The following is a 12,600-nucleotide window of genomic DNA, read 5'->3' on the forward strand; positions in this document are numbered from 1 at the left end:
GTCCACAAGAACAATGTATGGCCGATGATACATCATCTGATTCGAGCAAAAGTCACTTCATGACTTTTTCTCCTAACCCCAGCCTATTGTTACGAGGGATGGCTGACGAAGTGGTTTCCACGCTTGCTGTTGAAATTGGCTGGCTTGGTTGCCAGGAAACAACCCTGGAGCTAGGCAATGGAGTCCTTTATGTAAAGGAGGTATCTCACCCTTCTGCAAACACTGGGTCACTTCGAGATGTGGAACTTCCCACGGTCTTGGAAAGGCTCGGCCCGCCCTAGCCGGGTGGTCATGTTATTTTACCACGATCTGCTACCCCTCACAGGGAACAATCCATGCAACAGAAGACCTGAAACAATTTTACAAACTCCCGGCCATCCGAAGGGGCACATGGTGTCGATACAAGACGTCGGTGTGACAAGGTTATCTGAGCCGTAACGAGGTCCGTTTGGGTTACAGTGCTAAGTCAACAGCGAGTTCGGCCGCTGTAAGTATTAATCTTGGGATTTTAATCGATTTGAGGTGCTTCTAAGGACTGGTAAATGATCAACTCAGCAAAATCAATATCATTTTCGAAGCAAATGGGTAAAATACGCCGACTTGTACCGCTTTTGAGCAACATTTGGCAGCAGAAAAGGGAAAGAAAGGGAAAAAAAAGGAGGAGGCAGGGTTCGTTCGCTAGACACAAAATACTTCCATGCTCTTCCTGAAAAGGCATCAAACAATCTCATGCATGCCTCAGTCCAGCAGAAAATACGTTCCAAGCCCACCACTACAGGTGACCGCGGAGTCGTCAGGAGCCCATCGGATGACACCAGTTGGCCCGACGTCCCGCCCCTCCCGCTCCCACTCCCCATCAGTCCCGTTGACGAAGGGCGCAAGCCCACCACCAAGTCGACATGTCACGATTGCCTAAAGCGGATGGAGAACGTCTGGTATTGGCTGAGAAGGCTGGAGGCCCGCTGAAGGGAACACCACGGAAGACCCTCGTCTGCATAAAAGTGCGTGTATATGTATGTCAATTCTATACTGCGTAGCGGAGATGCTCAATCCCCTATCGTAGCTGTCGTTTAGTGTACACACCCTCAATAAGGTGCTCTCCGTCCAATAGATGATGTCAAAAATGTCCCAAACGCCGCTGTGTGATGCAGGGTACCGCAGCAGGCCTCAGGGCCCAGAGAGACTAATGTGGGTTGTCCCGTTGGTCTCTTTCAGCCCTATGATCGGTATCATGTGAACCTGAGGTTAGCCACACCTCGTGATCATCCTCCTTCTAAATAGTCCATATCGTGGTTCGAGCCAATGGGAAGCCGCGAGGCAGACGACATGCCCGAGTTGTATGTTGTCGCGTATTGTGTGTGGTATAGAGATTCCCGTAAACGCCGTTGATGTGAATGATGTGTCGGTTCAGACCGCGTTGTCCACTTGTTGATTTATTGACCGTTGGCTATCGAGAGTTAGCATCTATGGTGTCGGATGGTGACATGGATGCAGGTGGTACTCACTAGGGTCGTTGGGGAAAGAGTTGGAACCGTCGTCGCCCTGCTTGGAGAGCATCTTGAGAGTAGCGCAGGTTGTAGAGTTCATGTTGACTGATGACTGTTGATGTCTTGGATTTTGGTAAGGGATGACTCGAAAGGCCGAACTGGTATAAGGCAGTGAGCGTCTTGTGATGAAGGCGTGTGAGTGTTGTCTTCAAAAGTGTCTATTGGACTCAGTTGGTGGCAAGAGGAGGTTAAGGCACCAACATTTTATATCCAACAATGAGCCTCATTGCCTCAATTGAGTCACTCGGGAGACGAAGAGTACGTCTCTAAAGGCAGACACTAGATGCCTTGATCCTGTCGGCCTGACCTACACCCCCTAGTCATGGTCATGTATGTAACTTGTCGACACAGCCATGCCAACCTACAAAAGTCGATAATGACAATGTCAAAGACATGGAATGCTCCAAACCCGTGCCAACCCCCAACGCGCGTTTGCGCAACAGTGGTACACTCGGTTTACGCAGCCTAAGAATATTCCTCAAAATTAGGCAATTGCGTCGTCTGATTCGTTCATTGCTTTCGTGTTCAGACAAGCTAGGAATACTTAGATCGGGTGCCTTGAATTCGGGTTTGTTGTTGGACCCCTCCAGATGAGGCTTGTACCCCGCCGCGGCAAGGCAGACCAAGACATCCATTGCCCCGTGAGTCAGATCGAATGTGACGACGTTGATGACATGCCGTGAAGTGACAACACCCCTCCAGTCGAAAATGGAGGAGGGAAAGGAAACAGAATGTCGCTACGGCGAGACTGCATGCCGCTTGGGGTCGTGGGGGCTGGGGCACTGTGCTGCCTGGGTCGTGGAGACGAAGTGGGCATGGGGGTCCCAGACGGTCGGAGGGCGCGTACCCAGTTTTCCAGGCAAAAGGGGGAAGCTGCCTGGAAAGCAGTCTCTCTGGCTATAGCAAGACGAAAAACTCTGGAAACAACGGGAAGTATCATATCACGGGGTTTGACATGTACGCGCCTTGCGTGTGACCGATCGAGGCATCCATCACCAAAGGCGCGCGCATGTGTGTATACTGATGTGTATGTGGATACCCTTGGCAGACGGTGGCTTTGCGCCTCGGTAAGAGGATGCCGAGAGCACGTACGTGCTCTTGTGTTGGGGCGGCGAAGGAGAAACGGAACAATGACACAGAGAGACATCAAGTCGAAAGCCGGGCGGTTTTCGCACTGCCCGGATGACTAACATTGAAAATTCTAGCAGTTTGTGATAGGCATCAATCTCAGTGTGAGTCGGCCGCCTTAGGCTGACTGACTAACAGCGGCCGGCCGGCAAGGCGTACCGAGGACACGGACGAGTACAGAGACAGAGACAGACACAAGGACACAGAGTACATCCCAACAATACAGCCGTTGCGAGGATTTGGTATGTCGGAAATCACGCCCCCACTGACATTTCTCGGTGATGTGCACCGTCATGATTGACGGAACCAGGACGCGACAAAATCGGATGGGAGGCACAGCCCAGTTTCCCTCTAGCACTCAAACTGACCGAACACAACTGGAAAAAGTACGTTGGTGGTCGGTTGATTATTTTGGTGCGAAGTGTGTGAAGAGGAAAAAGGGAAAACAGGAAACGGAGAAAGGTGGTTCGCGGCAATATAGCAAGAGGTGTCGTTGCCTGCGGTCGCATGGTTAGGTAAGCATTGCTGCCTAAGCGTACAGAACCAATCAGGGCTAGCACCTCGCGAACCTCGTGATTGAGGAAGGGCGGCCCCATATTTTCCCAGCCGACGTGTTTTTCTCGCAAAAGTATATTTTCACGCTCATCCCCCCTTCTTCCTAACCGTTTACTCTCCATCGACATCCAAACATCTTCGAGTGCGGCCCCGAAACCAGTCAGGGACAGGATTCCTATGTATGGTCCTTATCAGTCCACCGAGTGTCAGACTTGTCTCGTTCCATCACAAGACAATAAGCTGGCCTCGTATCTGGACCAATCCGCTGTCTGTGGGCTTATCTGCAAGTGCCGATGGCAACCTCAGGCGGCACGCGCAAGAAGACCTGATTTTGGAGCGTCGCAATTGCGAACATACGGTCACACGTTGACCAAACCCCACGATTTGCCTACACCTCGCGATCTCACTGCGCAAGAGTGTCAACTACTTTTTATATCGTTCGAGTGGGAGAACAAAACCAACGGTCTAGACAACCGGTCCGCTCCACCCTGCTGCCATTGAGACCAGTGTGGCTCCAGGACTAAAATCGGACGAACATATCACGTCGCTCTCGCATGAGTGGCGGCTGGTGTGTTCACTCTATGCTTGCGCATTAGGCGACTGTCATTATTCTGCCAGCGCCATGATTGTTTTAACTCGACATGACGCGCAGATTGCCCGAATAATAGCAGAGGGGTATTTAATGATTAGTCGTTTAATTAAGCCCGGAACTCCACATTGAAATGCGTAGGCCATACAGACCATGGCCTTTTTATGTCATGCCCTCGCCAAAGATGTACTTTTCGTCCAGGAAAGAGAGCAGAAATTTGGCGAGCAGCCGGCCCGTGTAATTTACCGAGACGTCACGGGGAAAAGGGTGCTGCTCGCCGTTGCTGGGGAGAATCGGGTCCATCGTCAGGAAGTCGAGCTCAACGACTGCCAAGAAGAGAAGAAAGCCTCGCGTCAGTAAAGGGTGCTTTGACCATCGGGGAGCTTTGGGAAAACCTACAGCTGTCGCCCTGGAGCAGCTCTTTCAACCCCATGACCATCTCCATCGCCGGCCCGTCCAGATCGCCCTGCTCGGCCCACGAGCTATCAAGCATGGGGTTGAACGGCCTCGTCGACGTGTCGCGGCTGTGCGTCTGGTAGATCTGGTGAAACTGGTACGCAAACTGCTTAAACGGCATGTTTTCGACCTCCCGGTTGATGTTGAGGGCGTCCTGACGCTTGTACTCGGGCGGCGTGTGGTTCCGCAGGCTGATCTCGTTGAGCGCCACGACAAAGTTGTCGGCGGCCGTCTCGACCGACTCCATGAACAGGCAGAGCACCAGGAACGACGCCATGCACGGCGCCCACTCCCGTCGCGACTTGGGCTTGAGCGACTTGGAGAAGGATTCGAAGAGGTGCTGCATGTCCCGCATCAGGAGCTCGTCGATCACCGCCTTGATCTGCCTGTTGACCACGCGCGGCGTCACCCACGGCACTTCCTGCGGCACAAGACCCGAGTCTTGCAGGCTAACGACACTCGGCCTGGTGATGCAGAGGTGTCGCGTCATGACGAAATGGGCGCCGTATATCGCCAGGGCTTTCTTGACCATGGCAGACTGGACAGAGAGGGGTTTGGTTAGCAAAGCGGCATCACAGAGGTTAGGCGGAGGGGGGAGGCATCTTACATCAGACTTGCTGGCATACCTCTGCACGACGTCCAATACCTTCTTCGGCAGCTCGGTATGCCGTATTGACTCCGTCACGGACTTGGCGTATTTGGGCTCGGCAGCGATGGCGGCCAGGTACCCCTTGACCTTCTTTCTCAAAGCGTCTCTTTGTGCCGCCGAGTCCAGCTCCAAAACCATCGGCGCCGTACCTCTAGCCTGAAGGTCCACTCTGTCTCTTTGTATGTGCAGATGGTAATGTTGCTGCACGTCGGCCGTCCGGGGGTTGAAGAATCTAGCCTTTACTTTCAGCGACGCGGACAGTCCCGAAAAGAGCTCGACCTCGCGAGGCGCCAGTTCCGCGGCGTCGAGGTCGACGTTCTCCGCCATGAAGTGAGACATCTGGTCCTTCCGGAAGTGACGCCGCATGAAGTCGGGGAACAAGATGGTGAGGAAGTCGGAGAACTGCCAGCACACGACCTGCGGCACTTGAAGGGCGATCTTCTTGCAGTTCTTACACGGCCTCTCCGAGTCGCACTTGACCTTGCGGCTGTGGCAACAGAAGCATGCGCCCAGGCGGCGAACCTGCAGGGCACTCTCCTTCGTGGCGTTGGCCAGCGGGCCCTTACGTCCGCGCGTCTGGGTCTTCATGGCCTCGAAGCACTCGTACGGATTGGGCCGACCCGAAAGAGCGTTGATGGAGTGGGGCGTGACGATGACGAACTTGCTCGCCGGCTCGCCGGCCTTCTTCTTCTCGACCTTGCCGGTGATGACCTTACGGATGGGGCTGGATGTGGCGGCCTTGTCGCCTTCGTGCTTGAGGTCGGGCGAGGTCGGGCTCGAGCGAGGCGGGCTCGTTGTCGCGGAGCCCTGCGACGATGAACAGAGGTCCTCCATCAAGAACATGGAGCTCCCATTGTCGACCTTGAGGTTCGCCGGGTTCCATGGGTCCGGATTGGAATCGGGATGCAAGGTTTGCGATAGGTTGATGCTGTCCTGCTGGTGCTGAGAATATGTCTCCAAGCCCGTCAAAGGGGTGTTCGTTTGGAAGGAGTTGACGAAGGAGGTCAAATCTGTGCGGAAACCGATCAGCTCGAGGACGTGAAGGGCTGGAGCCAAATGTGAAAGACCACACTCACCGTTCAAGTTAACCTGGTCTCCGGAGAAGAGGTAGCCCTGGGGTGTCAGAAAATGCGAATCCTGACCGGCGGCAACGAATTGGCCATCGGCGGCGGACGGGTCCGGAGCAACAAAGGCCTCAGGCTGCTCCGGGAAGCTCGCGGCGGAGAAGGCGGGTTGGTCGGGGTCGAGGTCGAGGTTTAGCGGGGAAAGTCCCGTCGGGTCCGAGGTGGCGCGGTGGCCGACGACGGCGTAGCCATTCAAGCTGCCGCTGACCGGGCTAGGGAGGAACCCGACCGAGGCTGGGTACGAGGCGTAGTCCAGATACTGCCACGACTCGTCCGTGTCGGCGGCGGACTGGACATCGTATGGGGAGTGAGGCGTCGGGCCCCTCGAGGAGACAGACGTCATCGCGGACGGTGGTCTCCGCTTCGAATTTGATGGTGGTGATGTGGTGGTAGCAATTGGAAGTATGTTCCGCCGTTTGAAATCGATAAACCGCCAAGTGCTTCGGGAGCGGGTCGTTTGATTCGAGTCAACGAGATTGGAACCTCTTTGTTCGTCAAAAATCGAGGCGGTCTTGTTTCTCCAACGTGAGATGGCCAGCTGTCCAGGGGGCGGCGTTGGCTGCTGGCTACGTATGCTGACACCCAATCCCGGGAACTGGCGCGCGCCGCGGGCGGGGAGGCCTTTGAGCCTTTGTTGGATAAACGAAAATGTAAGACGTGTGTTCGTCGTCGTCTTTCAACACTCAAGAACCATGTGGAATTGCTGCTCCAAACCTTAAACTGGTCAAACTTGAGCAGGGAGTCAGTCGTCAGTCTGATGGTTCGCTTTTTCTTCTCTCCGGCCTTCTTTACCGCTCGGGAAAGTCATGCAGGAGAGCGGGAACGATGGGAAAAGGGCACGAAGAAGGGCGGCCAACAAGATTAATACAAGTGGACGGCTGCCATCACCCACGCCAGCGACAACCAGTTAGCTGCGCCGCCGCCGTATATCCCGCGCTGTACGGTACTTTTGCTGCTTGTAGTGCTGAACGAGCTGGGCCCCCAGTGACCTACAAGCCTCAGCTTGCTAAACCTCTTCTGGGACCGAGGGCGGGTCCCGAGCCAGCGTATCGATTGGACGCTGGCTTCGCTAGCCCGATCCATCACCGGCCGTTCACCGGGGCTCGGCGGTGCGGGAGAGCCGTTTGCCACACCGGGTGACCGAAGCGTAGTCGGCGCCTGCAACGGGGAAAAAAGCGGGATGCTCGTGGCTCGATGATGAGGAACGGCAGGACCTCTTCACAAGTGTCCTACCAGATTGGCGTCGCATTTCAACAAGCCGCGACAGCAGACACGACACCAACTCTCACCACTTAGGAACTGGTGGCTCCGCATGAAACAGGCGGGCAGTCAGCACTGCCTTTGGTTTCCTTCCCATCTCGCTTCGGGGGCGGGGGTAACCGTTGTACTTGTTGCTTCCTTTCACCAACGTCACTCCCAATCTAACACCGATCGCTGAACCCGAGAATGTGACTCCAACGTCGATTTACCAAGATCAAGAACATGAACAAACTATGCACCGGAGAACACGGTTTCTTGGTTTCCTCACTCCGACAGCTTTCTCAGAGATCGACGGACGCGCTCGCAGCAGCCAACCGGTCCGAGCCCCAAACCCCTGAACCAACGGCCGCTATTCTCCAACCTCTCTCACTCGGCATTTGCATCCTGCTCCCCGTCGATAATTAGGATTGCGGGCGTCACAACAGCACGCCGATCCTGGCAATGGCCTTGACTCAAACTGATCCCCCACGCTCCGTGCCTCTACGCTACGTTGCCATCATGAACCGTCCCCAGACATCAATCCACGGACACGTCTTTGGAAACAAATGCCTTCCCGCATCTCCATGCTCGACACTGGACGCTCAATACCACCACTGGACTGTCCATCAACCCTTCCAATGCCAGCCTCTGCCTGTCGATACCTCCAACTACAATGTTGGTAAGCGATGAGCCTGCCCGTCGTACGACCAGAGTTATGCCTGGCATCCCCCGCCAAGATTAGGTTTAGTACACACGTCGCCTGACTAGGACTTACACGCCAGAAACACAAGCTGATATGTGCCGGTCATGACTGCTCACACGAAAGCGAGCGGGCCTCTGGAAGCTAAACGGCACCCAAGCCGTTCGGCGCCGCCTCCTCGCCGGCACCAGCACAGTCTGAATGAGGTCGCCACCCATTTCACTGCAGACAGGAAAAGGGTCATGAGCTTTCGTCCGGCTCCGCCGGCATCCTGCCGCGGCCCTTAGTTCGCTCCCGTCTGCATCTGTGAGAATGTGAAGCCCTCTCGCAGCACCCGCAATTCGGCAGTCTCGCTAGGGCGCGTTTTGAATCAAACGGGATGTCGGGCAGAATATCCAACACCACCAGGCCGCCCTCAGCCCCGTCGGCTGTCGTCTCCTTGACCCACCTCGCTACGAAACTAGTTTCTGACCCTCGAAACAACAGCTCAGAGTCCCAAGTCCGAACAAACATATCTTGGCATAGTACCTGTACTCTGACTACACTCAAAGGGCTGGTAATGACCTCGCCAAAGCTAGCCCAGGGAGTCGTCTGTGTGGACGAACCGCTTCTCTCACATCTTCCCTCGAGGAGACCTTCTTGGATTACCCTCTGACCGGTTTCGAAGCAGTGGGCAAGTATCCCCAAGACAGAACATCCAAACCAACTGAACCATGGCCAAACGCTAGCTGTGCGCCGCTCTACATCCTAGCTGCCACACGCTTTTGCTTATTCAATAACCAGTCAGCCAATATTCGAAACGACCTTCCATCGGCCCCCTCCAACGCTCTTCCAGAATCCCGCTGCCCCCCCCCCCCCCCCCCCCTTTCTGCGTTGCCGGTCCCCGGTCCCGGGCCACTGCGGCCTTCTCGACGTTCGTTCCAGCACGAGCCTGCCCACCACCCAGAACAGGGCCTCGTCTGCATCTCTCTCGGTTGCAGAAATCTTATTTTGAGCCCTCGTACGGATATGTGATGTACATTGTACACACAGTATAGGGGCGGCAAAACTGAAGAAGGCAAGGCTGTACCCACCCAGGCCGGCATGCGGCATCGTGCTGCCATGTGCCCCGTTCACTTGTCAAACTTCAGCACCAACCCTTCATCCCCATCAGCGACCTTTACCCATCAAACACTGACTTGTCTGCTCCCAATACAGATAGCACTAGCCCAATACCCATGATCGGAAATTGCAGGTTTGCATCGTGCCAGCCGTCGGTTCTTGCCCCGTCCTTGACGTAAGTCATCGTCTATCAGGGGGTGCTAAGCGGCGTGCTCCGTCGGGTTTCTATTTAAGCGGCTGCGTGCTGATCGAATCTATTGCCCTCCCCTCCGCTTCGCCAATGTTCACACACCCCCACCCCCGGTGTTCCCCCCCCAGGTGACCCATCAAGCGGGATGCGACATCACGGCGCCCCCCCTTCCCCTTCTTCACAGAGCAGCACATCGGGCTGTTTACGGTTTCCATTCCCCGATCTTGGCACGGTCGAGAGGGAACCCCCCCCCCCATCGATCGCCCCGTCACTTCCTCTTGGTTGCTCCCGCCCAAACCACCCCGTCAGGCACGCAAGCAGGACACACACATCGGCCGATGATCACCGTTCATTTCAGCCCAACCCAAGCGCTGTTGTATTGGGCGATTGGGAGGGACCCAGCGAACCATTGAGATCAGTCTTAGCACCTGCCGCTCCTGGCTTGCAGAGATGGATGCATGCGTGCCAGATATGCAAAGAAACGGGACTTTGGCTCCTCCTAGGCTGTGCGTGTATCACGAGGATCACCCGATGTCGAAAAAGACAAAGGATAGCGCAGTGGACGGGACATCGAAATGGGCGATGTCCCACGACCTGGATATCTGCGAGTCTGAAGAAAATACTACATGAAATTCTTCAGCGCTAGAGAGCGCACGCTGCCAAGGGCTATGGATATCAAACTGCCCTAGGTTCATCTAAGCCGCCCAAACCAGTGAGTAGAGAAGAAGAAAATGACGCGGGGGACGGCGTGCCACGAGGGATACGTCTGAGCCACTCTCTCCAACAAGAACAACAGAACTGGCGAAAGTATCAAGCAACCTCCCCGTAGACGAAGTGTAAGATGAAGCACATGAAGATATGACCCGTCCAAGTAGTTCCAGGGCCACCTCTCCCTCTAACACGCCGTGGCGGTACCATAAACAGAAGAAGAAAATGGAACAATGACACCGGAAAAAAGGACTAAAAAAACCGAAATACAGAACAATGTACAAGAACGGTTTCCGCTGTGTTCCCAAGGAACCCCTAGCGCCCATCGCTTCCCTGTGATATGCTCTCATGCCCTCTTTCGCTTGCGAAACCAATCCTTGAAGGTTGAGGGGAAGTAGGGGTATATGAGCGTGAGTGTTGTGTCGTGTGCAATAAAGATCATTCAGAATAGTAACAAAGAGGCACCTTTCCTTCTGCCCTGAATAACGGGCAATATATTACCATTTCCTCGCCGTAGAAAAAACACACGAAACAAACAAGACGCAACTCGCTTGCCGAGAGATGGAGGGTTTGAGCTAAGCTAGCCTGTGGTGTCTTTCCTGCTTCGTTCCTTGGGGAGGGAATCTGTCGTCCTGTGGACACCCGCCCTGTTTCCGTATCAGAGTAATCTACTCTCGTCTTTGCGTTCTCTCTTCTAAAGAGTGAGAGGGATCCATTCAGCCCGTCTGCAATAATTTTCAAGTTCGTAAGGTCCGTAGAAATTCGTCAAAATAGGGCCCGGTGCACCGTTCCCTACGTTAGGATTGGGCATGTACCACACGCCGCTGTCGGAGTCCGACTTGGGCGAACAATGGAAAGCGTGGGAGCAGATTAGCTTCTGAACCGCGCGACGGCACGGTCTTGAATCTGCTTCTCCGTGGAAACGTATAGTCGGTCTAGGTATTCCATGGCACTGGCATCCTTGAGGATCTTGGCCACCTGGATGCCCGCCGAAATGAGCTGTAGAATATTGCGGTCGTCCTTTAGTGGGCGACTCTGATGCTTGGCGGCGTGCCGCATCTCCAGAGAGTTCTCGAGAATCGTGACAAACTGCTTAATCTGTCCGTTATAGAGCACCCGCGCGGGAATGCGGCGCTTCGTCGCCAGCCGCTTCAGGAGATACACCCATTCCGTCCATTCCCGATCCTGGGGCCGTTCTACGGGCCGCATGTCCTGCGTTAATGGAATCGGAAACTGGTATTTCGCAACGAAGTCGTAGGCGCACTGAGAGAGCCGGTCGTTGACTTGGGTCAGGACCATGTCTTGCTCTTGCACGTGCAGGTTCGTCGGCAAGTGAGGTAGTTCGCGCTCTTGCATGGCGATGTATTCCGGTGGCGGGCGGGCGAGAAACTGATGCGGGCCGTCGAATTCGTCGCGGTTTGACGGCCTACGCTGAGGCCTTCCCTTCCCATTCACCTTTCCTTTGCTCGGAGGCGTGGCGCCGGCCCCGTTCTCGAGGGAGTAGTCAGACAAGTTCGGGGATGCAATGATGTCGTCGACCGAGTCCGTTGGGGAGTATCTCTCCTGGTGGTCCCACGCCTGGGAGTTCGTACTCTTGTACGAGCCATAGCCAGCAGCACCACTGGTGCCGTATGTGCCAGAAGCCGGACGTGATCCGTACGCCGGGGCGGCGGCGGCGGCAGCAGCAGCGGCGGCGGCAACATGGGGATTTGTTCCGATCGGCAAGTTGTAATTACTGGTTCCTGGCGAGTATGTAGACACGCTTTGAAGGGACGGTGTTACTCGCTTGTTCCTTTGTGATGAAAATGGCAGAAAACTCGACGTCTGGCTCTTACCTTGATGAGCGATAGTAGTTGCCGTCAAACCCTCCAGCGGGTGGGAATGCATCATTGTACATTGAGCTTTTCTCGTTGGTCAGTTTTCCATCCTCGGGCTTCAGGAGATTAAAGAGAGCGGTCCGTACCTCCGCGTCGAGTTCCACGGTCCGTTGGACATGGCTGAAGGTCTGTAGGCAAAATCCGGCTGGGCCATATCTTCCGGGGGCATAACGGTAGAGAAAGAAAAGTCAAGCAGCAAAGCCCTGGAGGTTTCCAAAGAGTCCAGAAGATGGAGGCCACGTGAAATAAGAATAGTCCTTGGGCGGGCAGGTCAGCCCTGGGTGTCCAGAATGAGTCCCTTGGGCTATGAGCTTCGGCCAAGTATTCCTGGGACAATGCGGCAAGATGTCTCCTCAAACACAAGGGAATCCACGACAACGGAATGGTCTTGTTCCAGGATGGTACCCTTAAAGAACTCCGGGTCGTTGCAGGGGCGGTGTGGGTGTTGGGGGAGAAGCAGGTGATCGATCCAAGAAACGACCTGTCTCCACGACGGTCACCTTAAATGACTTATAAGGTGATCGGGAATGGCTTGACTTGGAAGACAGACACTAGGGGGTTAGTGGAAGATGTCTGGTTTTGCTGGCGCAAAACGGGAAAGAAGAAACCAAGAGGCTCCTGGGATGGACGAGGATGAGGGAGCGGGCAGGATCCCGACAGTGGATGATTAAGTTCGGAATGGAGGCATTTATGTCTGCTTGAGATGGCTCTCCTCGTGGGGCGTGGTATCGAAGCGG

At 55.0% G+C, this 12,600-nt stretch overlaps 2 protein-coding genes across 2 annotated transcripts; both read right to left on the reverse strand.

Annotated features, from left to right (window-relative positions):
- Positions 1–3,981: 3,981 nt before the first annotated feature.
- CH63R_02394 (Fungal zn binuclear cluster domain containing protein) lies at positions 3,982–6,391 on the reverse strand (the record flags this gene model as incomplete). Its single annotated transcript, XM_018297369.1, has 4 exons — positions 3,982–4,145; positions 4,219–4,813; positions 4,883–5,970; positions 6,001–6,391. The coding sequence occupies 4 exons, from the start codon at positions 6,389–6,391 to the stop codon at positions 3,982–3,984; spliced, it is 2,238 nt and encodes a 745-aa protein (XP_018162185.1).
- Positions 6,392–10,856: 4,465 nt separating this feature from the next.
- CH63R_02395 (uncharacterized protein) lies at positions 10,857–12,032 on the reverse strand (the record flags this gene model as incomplete). Its single annotated transcript, XM_018297370.1, has 2 exons — positions 10,857–11,892; positions 11,950–12,032. The coding sequence occupies 2 exons, from the start codon at positions 12,030–12,032 to the stop codon at positions 10,857–10,859; spliced, it is 1,119 nt and encodes a 372-aa protein (XP_018162186.1).
- Between the last annotated feature and the right edge of the window lie 568 nt (positions 12,033–12,600).

The sequence above is a fragment of the Colletotrichum higginsianum genome, chromosome 2, assembly GCF_001672515.1.
Source record: "Colletotrichum higginsianum IMI 349063 chromosome 2, whole genome shotgun sequence".
In the NCBI taxonomy this organism is placed as follows: domain Eukaryota; kingdom Fungi; phylum Ascomycota; class Sordariomycetes; order Glomerellales; family Glomerellaceae; genus Colletotrichum; species Colletotrichum higginsianum.